The sequence below is a fragment of the Antechinus flavipes genome, chromosome 5 (assembly GCF_016432865.1).
Source record: "Antechinus flavipes isolate AdamAnt ecotype Samford, QLD, Australia chromosome 5, AdamAnt_v2, whole genome shotgun sequence".
Taxonomy (NCBI): Eukaryota; Metazoa; Chordata; class Mammalia; order Dasyuromorphia; family Dasyuridae; genus Antechinus; species Antechinus flavipes.
In genome coordinates, this window is record NC_067402.1 from 300,195,814 (window position 1) to 300,221,933 (window position 26,120).

Genomic DNA, 26,120 nt, shown 5'->3' on the forward strand with positions numbered 1-26,120 from the left:
CACCACAAAAAGAGCTGCCACAAACATTTTGGCACATACGGGTCCCTTTCTCTTCTTTAGTATCTCTTTGGGATATAAGCCCAGTCGTAGCACTGCTGATCACAGGGTATGCACAATTTCATAACTTTTTAGGCATAATTGCAGATTGCTCTCCAAAATGGTTGGATTCCTTCACAACTCCAGCAACAATGCATCAATGTCCCAGTTTTCCCGCATCCCCTCCAAAATTCATCATTAATTTTTTCCTGTCATCTTAGCCAATCTGACAGGTGTGTAGTGGTATCTCAGAGTTGTCTTAATTAGCATTTCTCTGATCAATGGTGATTTGGAACACCTTTTCATATGGGTAGAGTTTCAATTTCATCATCTGAATCGTCTGTTCATATCCTTTGACCATTTATCAATTGGAGAATGGCTTGATTTCTTATAAATTAGAGTCAATTCTCTCTATATTTTGGAAATGGAGCCTTTATCAGAACCTTTAACTTTAAAAATATTTTCCCAGTTTGTTGCTTCCCTTCTAATCTTGTTGGCATTAGTTTTGTTTGGACAAAGGCTTTTTAATTTGATATAATCAAAATTTTCTATTTTGTTATCAATAACGATCTCTAGTTCTTCTTTGGTTACAAATTCCTTCCTCCTCCACAAGTCTGAGAGGTAAAGTATCCAATCTTCCTCTAATTTATTTATTATTTCGATCTTTATGCCTAAATCATGGACCCTTTTGATCTTATCTTGGTGTACACTGTTAAGTGTGGGTCCATGACTAATTTCTGCCACACTAATTTCAATTTTCCCATCAGTTTTTGTCAAATAATGAATTCTTATCCCAAAAGTGGGGTTCTTTGGTTTTGTCAAACACTAGATTGCTATAGTTATTGACTATTTTGTCTTGTGAACCTAACCTATTCCAATGATCAACTAATCTATTTCTTAGCCAATACCAAATGGTTTTGGTGACTGCTGCTTTATAATATAGTTTTACATCAGGTACAGCTACGCCACCTTCATTTGATTTTTTTTTTTCATTATTTCCCTTGAAATTCTTGATCTTTTGTTCTTCCATATGAATTTTGTTGTTATTTTTTTCTAGGTCATTAAAACAGTTTCTTGGGAGTCTGATTGGTATAGCACTAAATAAATAGATTAGTTTAGGGAGTATTGTCCTCTTTATTATATTTGCTCGGCCTATTCAAGAGCACTTAATATTTTTCCAGTTATTTAAATCTGACTTTATTTGTGTGGAAAGTGTTTTATAATTTTGCTCATATAATTCCCAACTTTCCTTTGGTAGATAGATTCCCAAATATTTTATGCTATTGACAGTTAGTTTGAATGGAATTTCTCTTTGTGTCTCTTGCTGTTGGATTTTGTTGGTGATGTATAAAAATGCTGAGGATTTATGTAAATTTATTTTGTATCCTGCAACTTTGCTAAAGTTGTGAATTATTTCTAATAGCTTTTTTAGTAGAATCTCTGGGGTTGTCTAAGTATACCATCATAGTGATAATTTGATTTCCTCATTACCTACTCTAATTCTTTTCATCTCTTTCTCAACTCTTATTGCCAAGGCTAGCATTTCTAATACAATATTAAATAATAATGGTGATAGTGGGCAACCTTGCTTCATTCCTGATCTTACTGGAAATCGTTCAAGTTTATCTCCATTGTATATGATGCTTACAGATGGTTTTAAATAGATGCTCCTCACTATTTTAGGGGAAAGTCCATTTATTCCTATACTCTCAAGTGTTTTTATTAGAGAAGGATGTTGGATTTTATCAAATGCTTTTTCTGCATCTATTGAGATGATCATATGGTTTTGTTAATTTGGTCATTGAGATAGTCAATTATGCTAATAGTTTTCCTAATAGTGAACCAGCCCTGCATTCCTGGTATAAATCCTACTTGGCAATCTTTTTGCTAATATTTTCTTTAAGATTTTTGCATCAATGTTCATTAGGGAGATTGGTCTATAATTTTTTTTCTTGTTTTCAACCTACCTGGTTTAGATATCACTACCATCTCTGTGACATGAAAGGAATTTGGTAGGACCCCTTCAATCCCTATTTTTTCAAATAGTTTAAATGGCATTGGAGTTAATTGTTCTTTAAATATTTGTAGGATTCACATGTAAATCCATCTGGTCCTGGGGATTTTTTCTTAGGGAGTTGATTGATAGCTTGTTCTATTTCTTTTTCTAAGATGGGACTGTTTAACCAATTTACTTCTTCTTCTGTTCATCTGAGTAAACTACATTTTTGAAGGTATTCTTCCATTTCATTTAAGTTATCGAATTTATTGGCATAAAGTTGGGCAAAGTAACTCCTAATTATTGCTCTAATTTCCTCTTCCTTGGTGGTGAGTTCCCCTTTTCATTTTTAAGACTAACAATTTGATTTTCCTCTTTCCTTTTTTTAATCAGATTTGCTAAGAGTTTATCTACTTTGTTGGTTTTTTCATAGAATCAACTCTTAGTTTTATTAATTAATTCAATAGTTTTTTTTTTTTTACTTTCAATTTTATTAATCTCTCCTTTTATTTTTAGAATTTCAAGTTTAGTGTTTGACTGGGGGTTTTTAATTTGTTCCTTTTCTAGTATTTTTAGTTGTAACATTGACCTTCTCTTGTTCTATTTTATGCAAGTAGGTTTTTAGACATATGACATTTCCCCTACCACTTTGACTTTGTCCCACACATTTTGGTATGACATCATTATGGTCATTTTCTTGGGTGAAGTTATTAATTATGTCTATGATTTGCTGTTTCACCCAATCATTCTTTAGTATGAGATTATTTAGTTTCCAATTATTTTTTGGTCTATTTTCCCCTGGCTTTTTATTGAATGTAATTTTCATTGCATTGTGATCTCAAAACAATGCATTTACTATTTCTGCCTTACTGTATTTGAATTTGAATTTTTATGTCCTAATATATGGTCAATTTTTGTATAGGTTCCATGAACTGCTGAGAAAGTGTACTCCTTTCTGTCTCCATTTAGTTTTCTCCAAAGATTCATCATATCTAACTTTTCTAGTATTCTATTTACCTCTTTGACTTCTTTCTTATTTATTTTGTGGTTTGAGTTATCTAATTCTGAGAGTACAAGGTTGAGATCTCTCACTATTATAGTTTTGCTGTCTGTTTCTTCTTGCAGCTCTCTAAATTTCTCTTTTAAGAATTTAGAAACTACACCACTTGGTGCATATATGTTTAATATTGATATTGCTTCATTATCTATGCTACCCTTTAGCAAGATATAGTGTCCTTCCTTATCTCTTTTAATTAGATCAATTTTTGCTTTTGCTTGATCTGAGATCAGGATGGCTACCCCTACTTTTTAGACTTCACCTGAAGCATAGTAGATTCTGCTCCAACCTTTTACCTTTACTCTCTATGTATCTCCCTGTTTCAGGTGTGTTTCCTGTAAACAACATATTGTAGGATTCTGGCTTTTAATAGTCTATTTAATCCCTCTTTATGGGGAGTTTACCCCATTCACATTTATGATTAAAATGACTAATTCTGTATTGCTTGCCATCTTGTTAAGCCCTGCTTATGCTATTCTCCTTTCTTTCCCTCTCCCCCCCCTCCCCAGTATTAAATGTGTGAGCACCACTTGCTTCTCACAACCCTCCCTTTTTAGTATCCCTCCCCCTATCTTAGAGTTCCTCCTCTTATCTTACCTCTTTTCCTCACAATTTCTGTATTTCTTTCTGCTTAGTTTACTCCTTCCCTTTTCACTTTTCCCCTCCCACTTTTCAATTGATTGAATGAAGCAGAGAAGTTTCACCATAAATTGAATATGTCTAATATTTTTCTCTTTAAGCCAATTCTGATGAGAGTAAGATACACACTATGTTCATCTCCCTCCACTCTTTCTCTCAGATATAATAGGTTTACTTTGTCTCTTTGTGAGATGTAATACCCCCACTTTACCCTTTTTCTGGTACAATTTCCTTTCCACCTCGAGTTTCTAGAACAAATTATACATGTGTTCTTTATATATCTTTATAACAGAAATATGGTTCCAACATTTCTTTTTATCTTTTTAGGTTTCTCTTGAGTCCTATATTTGGAGAGCAAGCTTTTTGTTTAGTTCCAGTTTTTTCATCAGAAATAGATGAAATTCATTTATTTCATTGAATGTCCATCTTCTTCCCTGGGGAAAAAAAATGCTCATTTTAGCTGGATAAGTTATTTTTGGCTGCATACCAAGTTCCTTAGCCTTTCAGAATATCAGATTCCAGACCCTTCAATCCTTTATTGTGGACACTGCTAGATCCTGAGTAATCCTTATTGTGGCTCCTCTATATTTGAATTGATTTTTTGTAGCAGCTTGTAGTATTTTTTTTTCCTTCATCTGATAGTTCTGGAATTTAGCCACTATGTTTCTTGGAGTTTCGATTTTAGGGTCCCTTTTAGTAAATCATTGAATTCTTTCAATATCTATTTTACCCTCTGTTTCTATAACATGTGGGCAGTTCTCTTTGACAGTTTCCTGGGAAATAGTGTCTAGGCTCTTTTTCTCACATATTTTTCAGGAAGTCCAATAATTCTCAGATTATCTCACCTATATCTATTTTTTAGGTCTGCTGTTTTTCCAAGAAGGTATTTGACATTTTTTTTCCCATTGTTTCATTTCTTTGGTTTTACTTGACTGATTCTTGGTGTCTCCTCAAGTCATTCAATTCCATTTATTCAATTCTGATTTTTAAGGAATTATTTTCTTCACTCACTTTTTTTATATCTTTTTCTAATTGTCCAATTGAGTTTTTAAGTGAGTTGTTTTGTCCTCTGGATTTTTTTTTTCCATTTTGACAATTTTATTTTTTAGAGAGCTATTTTCTTTTTCCAATTCATTAATTCTGTTTTCTTTGGAGTTGTTTACCTTTTCCATTTCACTAATTCTGTTTTTCAAGGATTTGATTTCTTTATCCACTGTATCTTAAAATGAGTGGGATAACTTATCCAGACCCTCTTGCCAAACATCCCTTTCCTTTGCCCATTTTTCTTCTAGTTCTCTTGTGAGAGCCTTTTTAATTTCTTCTATGAGCGTTTTGTGTATTGAGGACCAGATCATATCCTCCTTTGGGGATTCATCTGAAGACAGTCTGTTTTTAGTCTCCTCAGGGTTTAAGGTCTGCTGTCTATCCATATAGAAGCTGTCAATAGTTAGAGCCCATTTAAATTTTTTGCTCATTTTGTCAAAGAAGAATAAAAGAAAACAAATAACAAAAATAAAAAATGCAGTCTCCTTTTTTTTTGGGGGGGGGAGGGGGGAGAGAGACACTGGATAGTATTACTGAGCTTCCTCTACCGACTGCAGGGGCTGTAGTGAGGCACTAGCAGGACAGCAATGGCTGAGCTGCATCTGCGTTCTGAGATTCTGAGAGTATGCTGAGTCACTCCAGGTGAGTGTGGCCAGATCTGAAGAGATTCTATGAAGAATATTGAAGCTCCGTTGGCATGGAGGTTGCGGATTAGTCATCCATAATTGACGTCTCGGCAAATGTGGGCTACCAAGAAGAAAGCAGTGAGTGTGTCGGAGGTGTAGTGTATTGTGAGAAAGAAGCCTGTTAGAATTTGGATAACTAGAAGAGTTACTCCTAGAAGAAACCCAAAGTTCCATCAAGCAGAGATATTGGAAGGGCAGGTAGGTCAATGAACGAGTGATTAATGATTTTTATTAGTGGGTGGGTTTTACGTAGATTAGTCATTAGTTTCTGTAGTTGAAGTACAACAATGGTTTTTCATGCCATAGATTATGGTTAGAGTCCATATTGAAACTACTATGGAAATGATGATAATTTTCTTATTGTCTTTGTTATTAATTTTGGGTTTGTAGCTTTTGCTTCTAAGCCTTCTCCTGTATATGGGGGTTTGAATCTTGTAGCTAGTGGGGGTTTGGGTTGTGCTATTATTGTGAGTTTAAATAGTACTTTTTTGGGTCTGGTTGTGTTTTTGGTTTTACTTAGGGGGTATATTGGTGGTGTTTGGTTATACTGCAGCTATAGCTACTGAGGAATACCCTGAGAGTTGGGTGGGTAATTTAGTGGCTTTTAGTATGTTGTTGTTGACTTTGTTTATAGAAGTGATTTGATTTATAATGTCTGGAGAGGTTGAGTTACAGCCATTGAGTTATTTGATTCGGTGGGTAATTATTGTGCTATGAATCCTCACTGCTGTTCTAGAAATGGGTGAGTCATTGGACAAACCATGCAAATAAAATAGGTTTCTAGGTTGGGCCACATTTTTCAATTAATGCTATCCCTTTTACACCTGTTAACCTCAATATCTGCAGACTCATCTCCTGGGCAGGGTCGTCTGGCTTTGTGCTTCTACTCATGTCATTACTGTAAAACTAAGTGAATTTTCCTTAGTCTATGGCCAAGAATTGATTTGTGCTTGGTGGTGTTAATGTGACACTGTGATGTGGAAACAAAGAGATTGGAGTGGAAAAGTGTAAAGTATGGGCTAGCTCCCTGGAGAGCCTCAGGATTGGCCAGGGTCAGGATAAATCAAAATACTTGGTCTTTAGGGGGAGAGGTGAAGGAGGCAGGCAAGCTACCACATGGCTTGCCAAAGATGTATCCTGGATTCTGAGTCCTGAGCCTCCAGCCTCTCTCCTTATCCTGCCACCAAGTGACTCTGACGTCTCTTCCCTTGCTCTCAAATCCATACCTACAATTATCTTACTATTAAACATTCAACAAGCCCCAATGGTGATGAGAGCTATCATCCAAATATATGCTATTAGAGCCATTGTCCCACATAGAATAGGTAGCCTTAAGTGCTCTCTTGTCTGATTCAGAGTTTCAGCCCTCTACAGAAATGCAAGTTTGAAAGTGACCTAGAGAATAAAGCAAGTTTTCCTTTGAAATCTGTCCTCTCCAGATTCCTTAGGAATGTGCCTCATCAACAAACTCAAAAGGCAAATCACTATTACAACACCAGAGATTTAGAGATGGAAGGGGCTCAGCAGCGTCTAAGCTAAGTTCTTATTTTATAGCATAGAGGAGAAAGGAGAGGAAGAAGAGAAGAATAAGGAAGAGTAGAAGGAGAAGGAACAGAAAATAATGGAGGAGGAGAAAAAGAAAGATGACAGAAGAAAGGAAGTGAAGGAGGGGGAGGAAGAGGAGGAGAAGAAGGAGGCATTTATTTTAAAAGTGAAATACACAGAGGAAAGAGAAGGAAATTTAAAAGGGAACAGACACAAGCAAGATGCTTTGCTTAATTTTTTTTTCAATTTAATATTCAGAACTATATAATGAAAGTCCATGTTTCATGTAGGATCCTTTTCTTGTTCTTCATATATTTAAATATTCATGTGATTGATGTTGCCAAGCTTGATAAAAAAAAAAAATTAAAACTAAAGCAATTATAGCTTTCTTCAATATGGAAGAGAATATGTGTAAGAATGTTGTTGGACATGGAAATTCTGAGAATCTCTTTGTTTTTTATAGATATGGATGACTGTGTGATGTGCCAAGATCATTATGTCAATAACAAAGAGATTATTGCTTCTTCAAAGTAATATTCTTCATCACTCTGACCTCTGTGGCTTTTTCCTTTTCACTACTCAAAACTCCAATTCTAATAATCTTTGTGAAGAATTGAGATAATCCTATATTTAAACCAATATTTGAACTCTGCCATATGCTCCTCATTTCTTTGATCCTCTGCTTCCTCTCCTCTGATCTTCATTGATCATCCACCCTAATCAAGCAGCATCCTTCAACAAACTATATTTGGGATTGTTTTCACCATGGTTATTCTTCAATTTTGATCAAAATCTTCACTGTGGTTCTGGCCTTCACCAGGCAGCAAGATCAGGAAATGGATGAGTCTTAAAGTATTTACTTATGTTATTCTCTTTGATTTAATTATGTCTTTGCTCGTGTCAAAAGGAGGATGTAAACACAAGGGGAAAGTATACAAAACTCTCTGTTCAGCTTTTAAAGTCCTTCAGAACTGTGTCCTTCCTATGTTTCTACTTTTTTTTTTTTTAACCACTTATGCTTCGCCTGGCATTCTTCAGTTCAATATGTGGAACTGACCTTTTTACTGTTCTTGCACAAAACATTTCATCTCATGATTATACAGTTTCACTAACTATTCTCCATGCTGATCATTCTATCCTGGATTCCCTGGCATTACTCAAATCGCAACTAAACTTTTGACTTTTTGAAAGAAGCCATTCCCAACCTTCCTTAATGCTGGTGCCTCCTAAGATTATCCCCAATGTTGTCTCTCCCATTAAACTATGACCTTCTTAAGGAAAGGAACTGTTTTTGCCTTTTTTTTCCCTATCTCCAGCACTTAGCACAGTGATTGATACAGAGTGGATGCATAATAAAATGCTCGTCGATTGACTTGACATCAATGCTTCCTGAAATGAGCAAAAACTGGCAATAAAAGCAAATGTCCATTGATCAGAAAATAGCAAAATAAGTGACATATGAATAGAAATTTAATGTGCTATTAGAAATAACCAATATCTAAAGATGAGAGATATGAAATGACCATATAAATTGGTGTCATGAAGCAATCAGAATCAGTCTAAAAATATATATGTGATCTGGAGAGTCACAGTAGACAAGCATGCTCAGGACAAGCAAAAATCTGAAAAAAAAATCATGAATGTCTGGACACTTTGTTCTTTCTCCAAAATCTTTTTGTATCCCATTAAAAATTCTTGCTTTCTTTTCCCAAGCCATATTTTCCCTGGAATATGACTTTATTCACTAAATCTCTTCATTGTAATTCCTGTAGTAGAACAATCACAGACTAGTAGGTTATCTTTACTGTCCTGTGAAAAAAACTTGAGTTCAGTATCAAACTTTATGATTTTGGACACAACCTATCACTCTGACAAGTAGGCACAAGCCAGAGATTGATAAAATTGTCCTGGATTAGATTCAAATACCCTAGGAATAAAGCAATCAAAAAGTCTTGGAAAAACAACAGGACGATGTAAATCTCAATCAATATCATTCCCAAGGGAGGATATACATACTTCTCAACATCTTAGTCACTACTTCCTTCTAAACTTAGTTGTTCTTATAGTTCTAATCAGAGAAGTTGAGCTCTACATCACAATAGTGTTTATCCAACAGATGATTTTATCCAACTTCTATTCAAAAGATTGTGTCTCTTTCAAGGAATTGTAAATGTTGACCTTAAAAAAAAAAAAAAAAAAAAAAGGGACAATATATTACCAATTCATCTATTCATACTATGTTGTTAGGGTTTTAAAAAGGGGTTCACACATAAGGTCCCATTTTGCATATAATTATCATCATCATCATCAAAAGTAATATTAACAATAGGTCATCTTTATATAATGCTTTAAATTTGCAAGTCCTTTATTTTGTCATATTTAACCTTCACAACAACCCTGTAAAGTAAGTGATATTATTTTCCCTGTTTTATAGATGATGATACTGGGGCATACAAAGATCTTGTCTACACTGCACAACTAGTAAATGTCTAAAGCAAAGCAGAACTCATATGTTCTTGCCTCCATTCAAGTCAAGACTCCAATATGTCACTTAAAGGTCTACTAACTAGAATATGAGGATTTGGGCAATGTTAGGCACAAGGGGGAAAAATGTCCAAATGATAATATATTAATAGTATTTAATTGGATGAGAATACACATTAAAAATGACCAACAACAGCAATAATAAGCCTAAATCTAAAAACTACCCAACAGGAATAGATAAGGAGTGGGCACTAAGTAGCAGGAAACCAACAGAAATAGACATTAATTCCATATTATAGAAAACTATTCCTGAGTACATAGTGTCTAGGAGAAAGTGAACAAGACAGAAAAAGACAAATACCATATACGTAAAGGTGGTGGCAGTGGTGATGATGATGGTCATGAACTGTTAGACTGGATAAATAATTAGAAGAGAAAGGATAAACAGGAACAGAACATATCATTTAATTAGTAGAATTAATTTGATTGATGAACTTTAAAGGGAGGAAATTTATCTCTACCAGTTTAGATCTAAGGACCTTGCCTGGAACAGTCTTAGAGTAATGAGAGGTTGTGACTTGTCCATAATCACACAGCTAGGATTCTGTGTTCAAATCTGAGATCAACCCCAAACTCAAGTGTTCCTGATTCAGAAGCCAGTTCTCTATCTATTATGCCATTCATCTTCTCGTTATGGTTAAAAAAAAAAAAAAAAGTTACATACTAATGGGAGGTAGAGAATGGTCCAAAGGAAATATATATGTGTATTTGTGAAAGAAAAAAAATATATATATATATATGACATTTCTCAATGAAGTTAATTGGGTTTAGATAATGTTCTGACCTAATTCTTTAGTTGGATTCTCACCATAAAGAAAGCTATACCCAAGGCTTTCATCAAAAATGTCTGAGTTGGGATATTTTTAGAGCAGCATATTATTTGGAAGTTAATTATTTTCTAGACAAATGCTTTTTATATGCAAAATTCTTTATGATAACTCCTGCTATTTAGTGATTCTTTCATTGTGAGCTGAAAAAAGACTTCTAGAGAAAAAAGAAGAGTGATAGGTTATAAGGTAGGAATCTAGCTTCCACTCTTACTATCTCAAAACAATAAGAAATTTGAAAAATAAAATAAAAATTTTGAGAAGGAAATATTTCCCCATAAGTAAACTTCTATTAAAACAAATAAAAACTCAAAAGGTCACATTAGTAACCCACCTCCTTTTTATATAGATTACTTCTGACTGACTTCAAAAGACCTTCACATCGAGCTTAACATAAACGAAGTGATAATTCTCCTTTTCCTCTGCTAACCCTCAAAGTGTTTCCTTGGCAGTAACTTTGTTTGACCCTCACAATTGGGGAAAAGCATAGCCCTTTGCCAGGTTCAGCAAACTGAAGAGACAAAAGTGAGGTTGGTACCAGTAATATAGAGCCTGTTTTGACATCACATAAAACAGAAATGAAAAGACTTGTGGCAAGAATCCTGAGGGAGAAATGAGATACAAGCCTCTCATTGTGGTGTTTCCCATCAGAATCTCACTCTGTAATGGAAAGAGTTCCTTAAACTCATTTAATTCTAGTTGTGTGAATAGGAGAAAATCAGAAACAATGCATGGGAAAGGTCCTAACATAGCAAAGCTTGATAAAATAACAACAAAATTCTCAAACAAAGGAAAGCACACCTGCAAAAAGACTAAGATAGCTTAGCCCTCCTGCTTCCCAGTAACCAACCACTAGACTTAGACAGAAATAATAAAAGAATATGGTAAAGGACATAATACAATGAACAAATGTAAAGCCAAAGTATAGTGACACGAACATCCTCACTGAATGGTAAAGCAAAACATTAGGTTCTATGGGATCCCCAAATCATCATGGAACAAAAACAAAGAATGGAAATGAGAAATTGAAATTTGGTTAGAAATCAGAGGCATCAAGAAAGAAATAATAGTGTTGTATAAGAGAGTTGAAAATTTAGAACTTTGAAAGACAAATCACTCCAAATTGTTAAGAGGATCTGAAAACTACACAAAGAACTTCTAGGATTTCCCTCCATCAAATTTTATAATTTTTATTGCTGCCCACTCACTTGTAGAGTTTCTGTTCCTGCTCCTTTCTTCTGGAATTGCCATGGCATCCCTTTTGTTAATCCAGGAAATGGAATGTGGTTCAGGCTCAGAGACTTCTGCAGCAACTTCAGAATCAGATCTTGGGATACCACTTATGCCATTAGGAGCTTCTGAAATGTTTAAAATTTTTAATGAGAATGATGAAAAGCCTACTTAGTTCCCTGTAAAGTGAGTGAGTCTGAACCAGGGAAGTCTTCAATCATAGGTTCTAATGAGAGTCTAATCCCACAAAGGTGAATGCAAGGAGGCTCACTGATAGGCTAGGAAGAGGTTGGAATAAGATTAGATAAGATAATGAGATAGAGAGGTGTCCCTGGATCAAAAGTTTACTCAAAGACCCCAAAAGATGCTTGATGGCTTCATTATAAATGGCTCCCTTAGATGAATTCCCTAAATATCTCTGTCAAACTGATATCCTCATTTCCCTTACTCACATCTTAGTGGTTGACTATGCAATTTCCTTAAAGTAGGTTCAGGGATACTCAGGTCAATTCATGAGCTTTTAGCTCTATGTTGGGGTCAACTGAATCAGTGATAGCAAAGGTGGTTTCCAAACTTCACAGCCTGCAGATGATAAGGGATTCAAACAACTGATGAGAAGAAAATTATGGGGTCTTTTTGCGTGGGAGCAGGGCTCTGTTCTATTGCTCATATTTGGACCTGGGACCCAGGCCAGGGTCTCAATCCCAGAATGAGGAGCAGTACTAGCACTGAGTTTGTGGCTGCAAGAGAACTAGGACCCTGCTCAAAATTACTAAAGCAGAAAAGAGTATTTGTGGTAAATCACAGACAAGAATACAGACCAGGAGAAGGTAAGCACTTCTCTTCTTAGAGCACACCACATTGGAAAAACTGAAAACTTACAAGTCCTAAGAATTTTCTTTGAAAACAATTGAAACCTGAAGTGCTTCCTTCATTTCAGAAGCAGAGTCTCATTTAAATATATTGTTAGAAGTGCATATCATTTGATCCAGTAATACTACTACTAGTTCTGTATCCCAATAAGATCATAAAAAAGTGGAAATAACCTTCATGTACAAAAATATTTATATTTTGTGGTGGCAAAGAACTGGAAATTCAGGGAATGTCCATCAGTTGGAGAAAGACTGAATAAGTTGTGGTATATGAATGTAATGGTATAATATTCTTCTCTAAAATGCAATATTTCTTGGGGGGCTTCTGGGAGCAGCCTTCATTTCAGTTCAGTAAGCCCCCCAATTGCAGCCAGGAGTTAAAGTCCACATCCTTTATTGTCTCCTTCAAAGTCTTATCTCCTTCACTTGGAGCTTGGCTAGTTTTTCTTAGAGGCCTTCTGTAGTCTTGGTTCTGAGAGCTTAAATTGCCTTCTCTGGCTTGTGAATCATCTCCTTGACTGAATCCTGGGTGAGGCTCCGAGAGCTTCTAGTGGACTTGTCCTTTCTGGCCCTGACAGCTCCTCCTTATATATTCCACGCTGAGTATACTCCAATCATTATATCACTAGGAAACCATTATTTATTGTAGGATTAAATCAGTGCTAAACTAGATTTAACCATTGTCCCCTCGATTCCACTTACTTAGCACCTTGTAAGAATCCTAACATCTCCCGCTTTTTTTTGGTTGGAACATAAGTGGTCATGACCTCCCTAACTTCTCAAGAAGGTGAGAACCCCCCCCAAAAAAAAGGTGATCATGCCTTCCCTGACTGCTCAAAAAAGGGGTGAAAACACCATAAAAGGAGGTGATCACACCCTCCCTGACATCTCAGGGAGATGAAAACACCAAAGGAAATGGGAAATCAAATTAGATTAGCGGGGTTTCTCAAGGGGCTCACTTGAAACAGGTATACATAAATCCATCAATATGGGAGGTATTACACATAATTACATAAATTACATAAGCACATAGTAACACAGGCTAGTAGTGATGTAACAAATGACATGAATCAACATGAGGAATTATACATGTCCATAAGTCCTAGAAATAGTCCAAAAAGAATCTATTGTCCATTAGTTCGTGTGCCAGGAATCCAATAATTCCTGCAACTTTTAAAGTCCTTCAATAGTCTCACATCACCTTAATTACATCACACACCTTCTAAAGACTCTCTGGGTGTAAATTCAGCTGCCATCATGCCCCACCTGTCTTTTGTATGATATCTTGGGGCTGGGCCCTGCCTCTGGGTCAGTCTACATTCTGAGACCCAGTGGAAGCCCTTGTAGCATTTTGGACATAGGATTTTAGGTCTTCTCTCACCCTGTCTTCTCACTCTATCTCCATACCTTTCAAATGTCCTATTTTTCCACACTGAAAACATCAACGATTTTCTCTAGAAGTCCCTTGCCAAGAGGGCCCCTGTCTTCCCATGTTCATCATGCACTTGTTCCCACTGTAGCACAGCATCTTATGATCTCCTCTAAAGGAGCATCTTTGTGTAGTCCCCATATAATTATTTTGCAAATCTCATTAGCATTTTCCTTAGCCAGTTGTCTTATTATTTCTATAGCTGCATTTTCTCCAATGGTTCTTGTGACAGCTGTTTGCAAACGTCCCACAAAATCCACAAAGGATTCATTGGGACCTTGCTCTATTTTTGTGAAGGCTTCCCCCTGCCCATCCAGGGAACCATAAGCTTTTGTTGCAGCAGTAGCAATTTGTTCACATGCCCCTATGGGGTAGTTAATCTATGCTGAATTCTCTGCATACTGACCTTCATCTGCTAGTTAGTCAAAGGTGATTGGAGTATTAATTCCTGTTTGCCTATTTCATTGAGCTTGAAACCTACATAATTCATGATACTCCGAACACCACAAGTTTTGTCCAGGATCTAAACATGTCCTTGCTATGGATTTCCAATCACAAGGGGTTAAGATTTCATAAGCCAAACTCTCTAGTAACATCTTAATATAAGATGTTATAGCCCTATAAAGAGTGCAATCTTTTTTCAAATCCTTATTTTTTTTCAAAATGACTTTATTGATTTTTAAAATATTGCCAACATCTCCCTATGTCCTTTCTGCTATCAGAGAGCCATCCCATACAATAAATGATATATATTTTTTCATTTTGTTGAATCAATATAATAATATATTGTTGTTCCTAATTTTCTTTTTTTTTTTTAAATACCTTTTTATTGACAGAACCCATACCAGGTTAATTTTTTACAACATTATCCCTTGCACTCACTTCTGTTCTGATTTTTCCCCTTCCTCCCTCCACCCCCTCCCCCAGATGGTAAGCAGTTCTATACATGTTAAATAGGTTACAGTATATCCTAGACACAATATATGTGTGCAGAACCAAACAGTTCTCTTGTTGCACAGGGAGAATTGGATTCAGAAGATATAAATAATCCGGGAAGAAAAGCAAAAATGCAAGCAGTTTACATTCATTTCCCAGTGTTCACAAATCCTTAATTTTTTTCCAAATCAAAAGGAGTGGATCTTCTCCTTTCTTGATCTGAAGAGTCAAGTTCTTCAATCATAGGATATGCATTTATTAAAACAGATACATCCTGTGCTTCATTTTTTGCCTTAACTAGTGTTTTTTGCAATCTTGTTATAGGCTGCTTCACAGGTGGTGCTGAATGTGTTGCTGCCTCTCCCCCTCCTCCTTCTCCCTCTACCCATGAAGGGTTAATTGAGAGAAGTAGGTCAGGGAATGTGGAATGACCTAATTTCTTCTGCTGTGAAGTGCAATACTCAGAATTGTACTTAATTCCATTCTTATCTGATTCTTCATCCTTTTCACCTAATTTATCTTGATCCTCCCTCTCCTGCTCTTTCTTCTTTTCCCTTATTCCATAACTTATATAATTTCCTAAAGCCAGTTGTATTAAATTGTATGTATAAAGTATATCTTTGGAAATTGAGTCAGGTCCATTTTCATCGTAGAGTTGACATAGTTGCTCTCCTACTAATTTCCACTCATTTGGATCCAACTCTTTTTCCTTAGAGAACCAAGGAGATGTGTACTGTACAGTTTTTAAAAGTTCAGTGAGCTGCTCCCAAGTTAAAATTAAACCTTGATTTTTTATCAGTTTGATCAAGCTTTCGATACATTTTCTTTGAAGAGGAAAAGAAGGCTGTTTTCTAAACATCTGTCCCATTTTAGCTGAAATACTATTTTAGCCCTTTTAACAAAACTTCCTTGTGGTACTCACCCTAATTTCTGGCTCACAGATGAAGGTTCTTGCTCTCATGTTTGGGTGCCAAAATGTAATATTTTTCTCTAAATTGTAATATTCTCTGGGAGCAGGTTTCTTGGGGGCCTTCCTTTCAGTTCAATAATCACAAGTGCAGCCAGGGATTAAAATCCAAATCTTTTATTATTTCCTTCAAAGTTTTGTCTCTTTTCCTGGGGCCCAGTTAGCTTTCATAGAGGCCTATCTCTCTCCTTAGTTCCAAGAGCTCCTGAAGCTAGTCCTTTGCCTCTGCCAGCTTCTGCCTCCAGCTTCCTCCAAATGTCTCCAAATCCAAAGGTTTATACTTCAGCCTCCAGCCACAACAAAGGTGGAAAATGGAATGAATCTGTCTCAGCCTCAGAAAGCTTCTAGTGGGCTTGTCCTTTCTGGCCCTGACAGTTCCTCCTTATATATCCCACACTGAGTATACACCAATCATTATATCAGTAGGAAACCATTATTTGTTGTATGATTAAATCAGTGCTAAACTAGATTTAAGCACTGTCTCCTCAATTTCACTTACTTAGCACCTTGTAAGAATCCTAACATAATGGAATACTATTGTATTATAAGAAATAAGCAGGCAGATTTCAGAAAAACCTGGAAAGACTTACATGAACTGATGCTGAGTGAGCAAAACCAGAACACTGTATGCAACAACAACATTGTGTGAATCAACTATGATAGATTTAACTCATCTCAACAATACAATGATCCAAGACAAGTCCAACACTCCTAAAGCAAAATACTAATGCAGGAATGTGTTTAACATGATTGTAAATGTGTGACCTATATCATAATGCTTGCTATCTTGAGGAGCAGGGAAAGAAGGAAGGGAGAAAGGAAAATTTGGAACTCAAAATTTTATAAAAATGAATGTCAGTAATTATAAAAATGAATTGCCAAAATCAAATAATAATTATATGACTGAAAAACAGTGTCATTTTTCTAAAAAAGAGAGAGAGAGAGAGAAGAGAGAGAGAGAGAGAGAGAGAGAGAGAGAGAGAGAGAGAGAGAGAGAGAGAGAAAGAGAAATAGAATGGGGAATAAATGAGCAAACAACAGAAAATGATCCTGACTATAGAAAGTTATAATAATGACAGGAAAGATCAAAACACAAACTCAGAAAATGACAAAGTCAAAACTGCTACATCCAAAGCCTCAAAGAAAAATATAAATAGTTCTCAAGTCATGGAAAAGCTCAAAAAGAACTTTAAAAATCAATTAATAGAAATACGGAAAAATTAGAAAGAAAAATGAGAGTGATCTAAGAAAACCATAAAAAAAAAAATAGTCCACAGCTTGGTAAAGGAGATACCAAAATAAATAAATTAAAAGGAGAAAATAATACCTTAAAAAAAAAAAAGGCAGGGACTCACCTGAACTGCCCCCCAAAACAATAACTTTAAATGACTCAGCAAATTCTAAGTGGCAGAATCCCCAAAAGAAGGAGTACAAATATTCACTGAAGAAAAGAAATCCTCTAAAAGCATACTCCAGAGGGAAGGGGTGAGGGTGGGAAACTATGATTACAACCAAGAATTACTGCCAAGCAAAACAGATATAATTCTTCAGGGGGAGAAATGAATATTTAATGAAAAAGAGGACTTTGAAGCATTCCTGTTGAAAAAAAATCAGGGCTGAAAAGAAAATCTGACTTTCAAACACAAGACTCAAGAGAAGTACAAAAAGTTAAGTAGGAAAGAAAAATCCTAATGGATACATAAAGACTAACTTTCTACATTCCTACATGGGAAAATAATAGTTATAAGATCTAAAAACTTTCTTATTATTAGGGTAGTTAGAGGGAGTCTGTATAGAGAAAGGGCATTAAAATTAACATTAAGGTGTGAGAATGAGCAATGCATTGGGAAAAAAAGGGGAAAGGTAGAGATAGAATAGGATAAATTATCTGATAAAAAAGGTTTGAAAGAACTTTTACAGTGGAGGGGAAGATGGAAGAATTGGTGAGGGTAGTAAGTGAACCTTTCTCTTATTGGAATTAACTCAAAGACGGAATAACATACACACTCAGGAGAGTACAGAAATCTATCTTACATACAGGAAAGTAGTTGGGAAAGGAGAGTGACATAGAAGAGAGGGTGGATTGCAGGAGGTAAAAGTCAGAATCAAAATGCTTTTGAGGATGGTTAGGGTGAAAGGAAAGAGACAGACACAGAAATAGACACAGAGAAACAGAGACAGGGAGAGAGAGACAAGGAAAGAATGGAGAAAAGTACATAGTAATCATAATGGAGAAAAATATTTACAGTTATATGAACAGGCAATTTTCAGAAAAAGTTACCAAAACCATCTATAGTGATATAAAAAATGTTTTAAATAACCATTGATTAGAGAAATGCAAATTAAAACAATTCTGAAGTACCATCCCACATCTATCAGAATAGTTAATATGACAGGAAAGGGAAATGACAAATACTGAAGGGGATGTGGGATGTGGGAAAATTGAGACATTAATGCACTATTGAACTTGTATACTGATTCACTCATTCTGTAGAGCAATTTAGTACTATGCCCAAAGTGTTACAAAAACATGCATACCTTTTGACCAAACAATATCATTATGAGGTCTGTATCCCAAAGAGATTAAAAAAGAAAGGAAGGAAGGAAGGAAAAGAAAAGGAACTAGCTGTACAAAACTATTTATAGTCTTTTTTTTTAGTGGTGGAAAAGAGTAGGAAATTGAGGGTATGGTCATTAATTGGGGAATGGCTGAACAAGCTATATATAATAAAGAATGAATATTGTGCTGCAAGGGCTGATGAGCAGGATGCCTTCAGAAAAAACCTGGAAAGATTTATGTGAACGGATGTAAAGTAAAATCAGCTGAAGCAGCAGTATTGTATACAGTTGACAGCAACTGTATATAGTAATAGCAATATTTCATGATGAATTATGAATGACTTAGCTGTTCTCTTCAATACAGTGATCCAAGACACTTGTGAAAGATTTACGGTGAAAATGTTATCCACTTCCAGAGAAAGAACTAATGAGTCTGAATACAGAATAAGCAAACCTTTCACTTCTCTTATTTCTCTTGGGGCTTTTTTGTCTTTGTTTTCCTTCACAATGTGACCAACATGAAAATATATTTTGCATAACTTCACATGTATAATCTAGATAGGATTGCTTGTCTTCCCAATGAACTGGGGAGGGAAAAGGGGGAAGGAGAAAATTTGAAATTCTGTTTTTAAAAATTAATATGAAAATTTTTTTCAAATAACTAGGGGGAAAATTAATATTAAGTAAAATTACAATATTGTCAAAAATATGAAAAACATAGAATGAGAACTTGTAATTTGGCCTTTCAAGGATCCATAAAGAACAATTTCCCTCAGCCAAGAGAAGAGCCTTATTTTGATATGAGCAATAGTAATAATAAGAGCAGAAGGAGAGTGGGAGATAGTCTTGAATTATCTCAAGAGTCTTTGATAAAGCAAGTTTCTCAGCTGAGAGGGCAGGGGCAGGAATTAGGAGGATACAGAGAAGGGATGAGATAATTACCATTTCTCTAGGGCATTAAGATTAGCAAAGCACTTTTCAGGCTTTGTCACATGATATGTGAATGAAATATTTTATGTGAAGCACTTTGTAATCCTTAAAGAATTCTATAAATATGTCAGCATAGTACAAAGGATAGGACCCTGTGCTTGGGCTAAAAATACCTTGATTCAAATCCCATTTCAGACACCTACCAGCTGTGTTACTCTGGGCAAACCACTTAACCTGTCTGTGGCTCAGTGTATTCTTTTGTAAAAAGCTCTAAATCTAAGATCCTATGAAAATTAACTATTCTTGGGAGAAAAGATAGTTTTATTCCATGGCTTCCTACAAGGTCATCAAAGCTTCACTGAACTCAGAAATATGGAGCCAAATGAACTGTGGGCTTACCCAGAGGTTGGCTATTCTTGGGTTTTAGTCATTTAAAACAGGTTTTACTCAGGGATTTACTCCTTCTTGTGGATAGGGGCTATTCTCATAATGGGAGTCCCCTCCAATTAAGCAAAATATCTCTGAGCCCCACAAACCTGGGTGACTGAATAGATGCAGGTCTTCATGCTCCTTCTGGTGAACCTCCATCTTCTTGTAAACAGCATTCTGAAGAATATTTCCTACTTGGGAAAAGCATGAGAATGGAAGACTTGGGATATCAAGCTGTCTAACTCTTGCCATGCTCATTATGGATTGAATAAATTGTTCTCTCAGTGAATGAAAAGACTCCTTTTCCCATAGCTGGACGTATATTCACACCCCATGGCATTTTTTGATCATCCTCATGGTCCATTTTCTAGTTTCCTTTCCCACATATTTTACTTCCTTAAAATTGTACATTTGTCCTCTCCCTCTTATGTGCAAAACCTCTCTTGGCTACCTGTCTTTTATTGGCCTATCTTAGAACACCCAAGATATGTCAACAGGTCATATATTCATGCTGACTTCTGTCAATTTTGTATATCGAAACAACTGAACTGATACATTGGCTCTCTCCAGTGCCCTTCCCTTAGTTCTGGTATAGCGATCCCCTAAATGGTCATTCTGTCCTGGAAGATTTCACCACCATGAAAACTTTCTCACCTTCAGACTGAACCTCTGTCTTCAGCCCCAGATCATCTGAATATGAATGTCCTATCGTAGAAAATTCCTACTAGTGGATCTCTTAAGCTGCAGTCTAATGGGGTTCTCACCTCTGACTAGATGAGTCCATCTTCTAGCCTTTGCCCAGAGGAAGAGAGCAAGCAGGAACAGTACTATCAAGATGACCCCAAGGATCCAGAACAGCTTGAAGGTTTTGTGACCTATGAAAGAGATACACCATGACTTGTTTTCCTAATGAAATGCCATGGATCCTATCTATATCTTATGGTATTCAAGTAGCTAAAGGTCTACCAGTACATCCATATAAAAACATTGGGTTTCTTGTGTAAATTCCAAAGGCGCTTTTTGGCTCATTATTTTATAAATGTAGACCACCAATATCTAAATCCCCTATCTCTCCAAGGCACTGAGTCCTTTAAAAACATAGAAGCACATGGTAGGGGTTGGAAATGGAGCCTATTTCAGGGAAATACCAATAACCCAGCAATGGGGATTAGGTCCTGTCCTTTATGGAAGAGTCATCAGAAGAACTATAGCTGGTCAGACAGTGAGAAGCAACTTCTTTCCAAATGGATGTGTATCCAAAGAATGTTTCCATATCCTCAACAACTGAATGGGATTTATCAGAGACAAATCCCAACAGGGAAACAGACTCAGAAGTTGGTGGGGTGTGTGTGAGCAGGCACACAGGAGAGGGCCTGATTTGCTTTTCACAGAGCTGCTCCCATGCTAGTTATTGGAACCCCCACTAGCCTTTTAACTCCATCACAGTGACTTCATGATAAGGGAGATGTACCTGAGAATTCCTGAGGTTCTGTAGTCATGGGAACACCTGCAGAAAGAAGGAGGTGACAACTGTATCTTGAGGGCAGAAAACAAGATTCTATGCTGCTTCCTGCTTGTTACAGTCCCACCATCACTTAACTATATTTCCTGAGTCTCTTTCTGCCCGTCTCAGAATCTTTTCATCTCCTTCTATCAAGAGTGGGAAGTTTGAAGAAAACAGGGTCAAAGTCAGAGTGTCCAGATATGACTACAATCTCTGGTAGCAGTAAAAGATGCCTTTCATGCCTTCTACCTGCTTCCCTCCCTGCCACCCCAAGCCATTCTGACATGACCCCCAGTGCTGAGGCTTCTGGTCTTTCCGACCTTTACCTGAGCATCTCACACCAGCATCTTCTTTGTGCCCACAGTCTGCCTTCCCCCATCGATCAGCAGTGCAATCCCACAGAGAGGACTCATTCCCTTTACAATGAACATTATTCAGCCAGATGGGTCCAGTTCCTCTGCCGAATGCAGCTTCCACGGATGCACCCAAGGCTGAACCGCAGCCCAGTTGTCGACAGACCACTTCAGCATCAGCCAGATCCCAGGAATCATCACACACTGTACCCCAAGAGCCTTCGTGCCAGACCTCCACACGCCCTGAACATTTGTCTCCTCCTTGGAGCCGCAGCTTGCCTGGAAATGCAAAGCATTGCTCTTTCCACATTCAATATGATTAAAAAAAAAAAAAAGTTCCCTAATTCCCAAATCCCAAATCAGAGGAGAAGCCATTGGGACAAAAAAGACACAATTATAGCCAAGGCTCCTGACTTTGGACATTTGGAATAAGAACACATATAAAAGACACAGCCTGCTTCCTTCTTTGGCATGCACTGAATAAAAAGGATGGAAGGAAGGTGAGCCTCCACCACACAGAAGCTGCTTAGCCCCTGAGAGAAACCCTCTCTTCCTCTGGTGGCTGATGCAGGTCCTCTGCAAGCAAACCTTCCCTTGGTGGGCTTGAGTGGTGATAGCATGTTCCCTCTCTTTGTAGCATGTACATATCCAAATATACCTGGATTTTTCTCATCTATGGGGAAATTACACGGTTTCCAACGATGAGCTCTAATTTGGGGTAAAAGAAAGCAATCTACACCTAATTTGGTGGTTTGATTCTTTGTAGAGTCAACCACAAAGGAACTTTTCTGAGCCTTTTTCCTCATATGAAAAATGAGAGGGTTGTACTGAATGAATTCCAAGATGCTTTCCTGATTTATCCTCATCCCAGATTCTAATCAAGGTATCTGTTATGCTATTAATGAAAAATTGAATATTTCTTTAACTAAATGATTAACTCTTAACCCTATAAAATCTAGAAACTCTCTGTGTCCCGCCCTAAATTTAAATAAGCACAGGATTATTGATTATACTGATTATTAACAATGTAACAAAAATGAAATAAAACCATAAATAATAGTGTATAATATAGTTATCTATAAAAAAAAAAAAAAGAACACAGCTGATGACACCTTTAAGCATCATTACATCTGACTTCTCAATTCTGGGAAGACACTCCCATTATTCACTTCTCTCAGGATATCAACTGATGATACTTGTCAAGAATATTCTTTATACTTCCTTGCAAGAAAAGCATTAAATATACTCCTCTAAGGAAATAAGTTCTCTTAATCCTTTCACTTATTCCTTTCTTGAGCTATCACATTAACAATTTCTCCAGAATGGCAATTAAATTTCATTTCCTCACAGTTTCCTCAGAAATGACTGCTATCTTTCTAAAATTCCATTTCCTCTTAAAGATACAGTAACAGTTGTTACATTTTTTAGTGGAAGAAGCTACTGAACCAGATGTTACAGATGATCCTATAGATATCCACCTCTCAGGTTCCTTTTATCTTCTATACTCACTGAAACTGAACTTCCTTCTGAAAACACCATATCTCTTGGATCTCTTTGATTTAAAAAAAAAAAATTAAAGTAATTTTAAAAAAATGAACAAACACTTATTTTTCCTCTCTTTAACCTCACCTTTCCTAATAGGAACCCAAAATGAAAGAAAGGAAAAAACTACCTGCTACAAACATGTGTGGTCAAACAAAATAAATTCTAACCTTGGTCACATCTGTACATGTACACGCATACACACACACACACACACACACACATGCACACACATGCACACACATCTCTCACTCTTCATTTTGAGGATATCCCTTCTATGTCCAGAGGCTAGTAGGTTTTTATCATGGCTGTTCTAGAATCATAGTAAGTCACTGCATTTATTAGAGTTTTTAGTTCTTTTCAGAGTTAACGGTCTTGACAATGTTATTGCTGTACACATTGTTTTTCTGGTTCTGCTCAGTATCAACTCTTGTTCTTCCTTACCCTGGCTCTTCGATTGCATTGGCTTTCTGTTTTTTCAGTCTTCTCTACTTCTACAACCTTTTTCTCCAATCGATTTCAAGGATGCACAGGAGAAACCACAACAAACACACACATTATCAGCATCATCACCATTATCATCATTCCCCATCCTGATCCCATTTGAGTAAATTTGCTCTGATAGCAGAATTTTAAGTTTGGGCTCTGGCAGTTACTATGCTCCAATTATATTGTATGCCATGAAGGCAGTGTGTGCTAATTTTGCCCAGGATTGAAAGCAGCACTTATACAAATGTTGAAGGGAAAAGAGATTTCTGATGATTTTTATTTTCATGTATAAAGACCCAGGATACACTAAAGGCCACTTTGGCATCAGAGATATGCCTAATTATCCACAAGACTCAAAAAAAAAAAAAAAAAAAAACCACATTGAAACAGTGTTTTGGATGCTGAGACTAGCTATGACTCCAGCACAGATATAAGCCTTATTTAGATGAAGTTTTTGCCGTTCAATTAAGTTTTAGGAGATTGTTTAAGAAATTGGCTTCCTTACAGGGACATAGAATTTGTAGGCTCCTATTTCCCAAACCAATCAGAAAGAAGAATGACATATTTAGGCTTGTGTGTAATTAGTGATTCCTTATTAATTTACTATATATTTTTTTTCATTTTAATGACATGTTTTACTGTTCCTTTTCTTATTCTTTTCCTAGGTCAGTTAGAATGGTGAATAGCAAACTTCCTGGTTCTGGTTTACTTTAAATATTTCCACTTGTGAACTAGATGGGAATTAAAAAAAAAAAAAGTTATTGAACTTCAAGTTCCCATAAATTTTCCTGAGTCTGGGTTCATATGAGCTATATATGCCCAGATTTCCTTGAGGTCCTGAGGGCCACATTTCTTATCCTAGTGCCCATGTTCTGGGGACAAGTGGAAAGAAATCTGGAAGCAAGAAACCAGTGACTGGGAAGTATAGACTCATAAATTTCTCATTTAAGTAACCGGATAGCCAGTATAGAATGAAATACTAGGGTCATCCCAACCTGATGTGTAAACAGCACAAATAGCCCCTTCCCCTCTCCCAGTTACTCCCAAGCTATAACTATAAGTGGTGGGAAATGTAGCTTCTGATCAAATACTAATGAATGTTATCACTATAATATAAGAAGCAATTAAAATAAATTAAAATAAATTCAAGAGAGGAATCAGCTTTTCTAGTGACTTGTAGATATGTGTCGTTAACAATGCAGATAGCCTAGTAGCTTCTTATTTTAACCTATTCTGGCTAATCAGGCAGATTTTTTTAAATGAACAAACTCCTAGCTTTTTTTAAAGAAAGATCTTAAGCTGATCATAGATCCTAAGGCCATCAGTGTTAGGTAAAAAGGAAAATGGAATTGAAAGTATTTTTCAATAGTATTCTTTCTCCTCAACTTTGTTGTAGCCTGAAAAGATTAGGTGGCTTGGCTAGCAGTCAAAGCCAACCTTTCCTTCCCCTTTGTGTTTTGCTCCTATTCCCCTGTAACTCCCTTGCTCACTGATGACATTCCCTTTCCTTCTTCATATCCAATAACACATATACAATGTCTCCGTTCTCGGTTCCTTCTTTGATGCAAAGTGTCCCTTATTCCAAAAGAAAGCCTCTTCATTCACAGTTAATCATATAAAAAATGTTGTCAGTTATTTGCTGCCGCCACTTCTTCCCCATCTAGTCTTCCATAGCCTCATCCTCCTGCAACCTTGCTTTCTTCCCTGCCATTAAATGGAAACTGCTCGCTTCAAAATCGCCTAGAACTTTTTGATTGAGAAATTCAGCAAATATTTCTTACTTGCCACCCTTCATACTCAGTAAGGCATACTGAAGAGCTTCAGTTTTTCTAGGCTAAAATTCAGATTCTTTTTTGGGGGGTGGGGTGGGGTGGGGTGGGAACATGTAAATGTTTAAAATAAAAAAATTTATTCTTGTTTTTATCACTTTCATTTTCCCATTTGCCCTTCACCCAGATGTCTTCCATCTTCAGCTTCCTTTTCTAGAGAGTAATTCCACATAAGAAGCAGTTTTTTTTTTAATTAAGAAAAGTTCAGCAAAAATGAACCAACACATTGGAAAACTTTGAAGTTACATATAGTATTCCACCTGGATCATTCCACACAAGACAAGAAGGGGAATTTCCAATCTCTTTTTTGTGACCAGGTTTGGTCACACCTTTACCTCTGATCTTACTGGAAATATCACCATCATTTCTTTATTTATATAATGCATATAAGATTTGTTCTTAGTTTTATATACTCTTAATCCTATTTTTTTAAAGTGCATTTCTTCTCCTGAGCTCACCTAACATGGAAAGGGGCAAATTAATGTACTCTCTATGTTGTCACAGATCTGTCACCCATCTCCCCCAAGTCACTGGATAGAGGTCCTGTCAACCTCCTTATCCTACCTGCTGAGTAATCCTAGTTTGCCATCATTCCCCTCTTCAGATTCTTATAGCTGTTATATACTCTGAATCCTTGAATATTCATCTTTCTCACAACTTCATTGCCTGGCTCATAA

The 26,120-nt window shown here is 36.4% G+C and overlaps 1 protein-coding gene across 1 annotated transcript in view; it reads right to left on the bottom strand.

Moving 5' to 3' along the window:
- Nucleotides 1–8,455: 8,455 nt before the first annotated feature.
- The window catches only part of CD163 (CD163 molecule), a 53,052-nt gene continuing 35,387 nt past the window's right edge, over nt 8,456–26,120 (bottom strand). Inside the window, exons 12-17 of the mRNA XM_051963110.1 lie at nt 21,557–21,862; nt 21,198–21,233; nt 20,491–20,601; nt 19,834–19,920; nt 11,583–11,732; nt 8,456–9,181 (exon numbers count right to left, since the gene is read on the bottom strand). Of these exons, the coding sequence (XP_051819070.1) occupies nt 9,141–9,181; nt 11,583–11,732; nt 19,834–19,920; nt 20,491–20,601; nt 21,198–21,233; nt 21,557–21,862 (731 nt within the window). The 3' untranslated portion in view covers nt 8,456–9,140. The remainder of the gene's footprint in view (nt 9,182–11,582; nt 11,733–19,833; nt 19,921–20,490; nt 20,602–21,197; nt 21,234–21,556; nt 21,863–26,120) is intronic.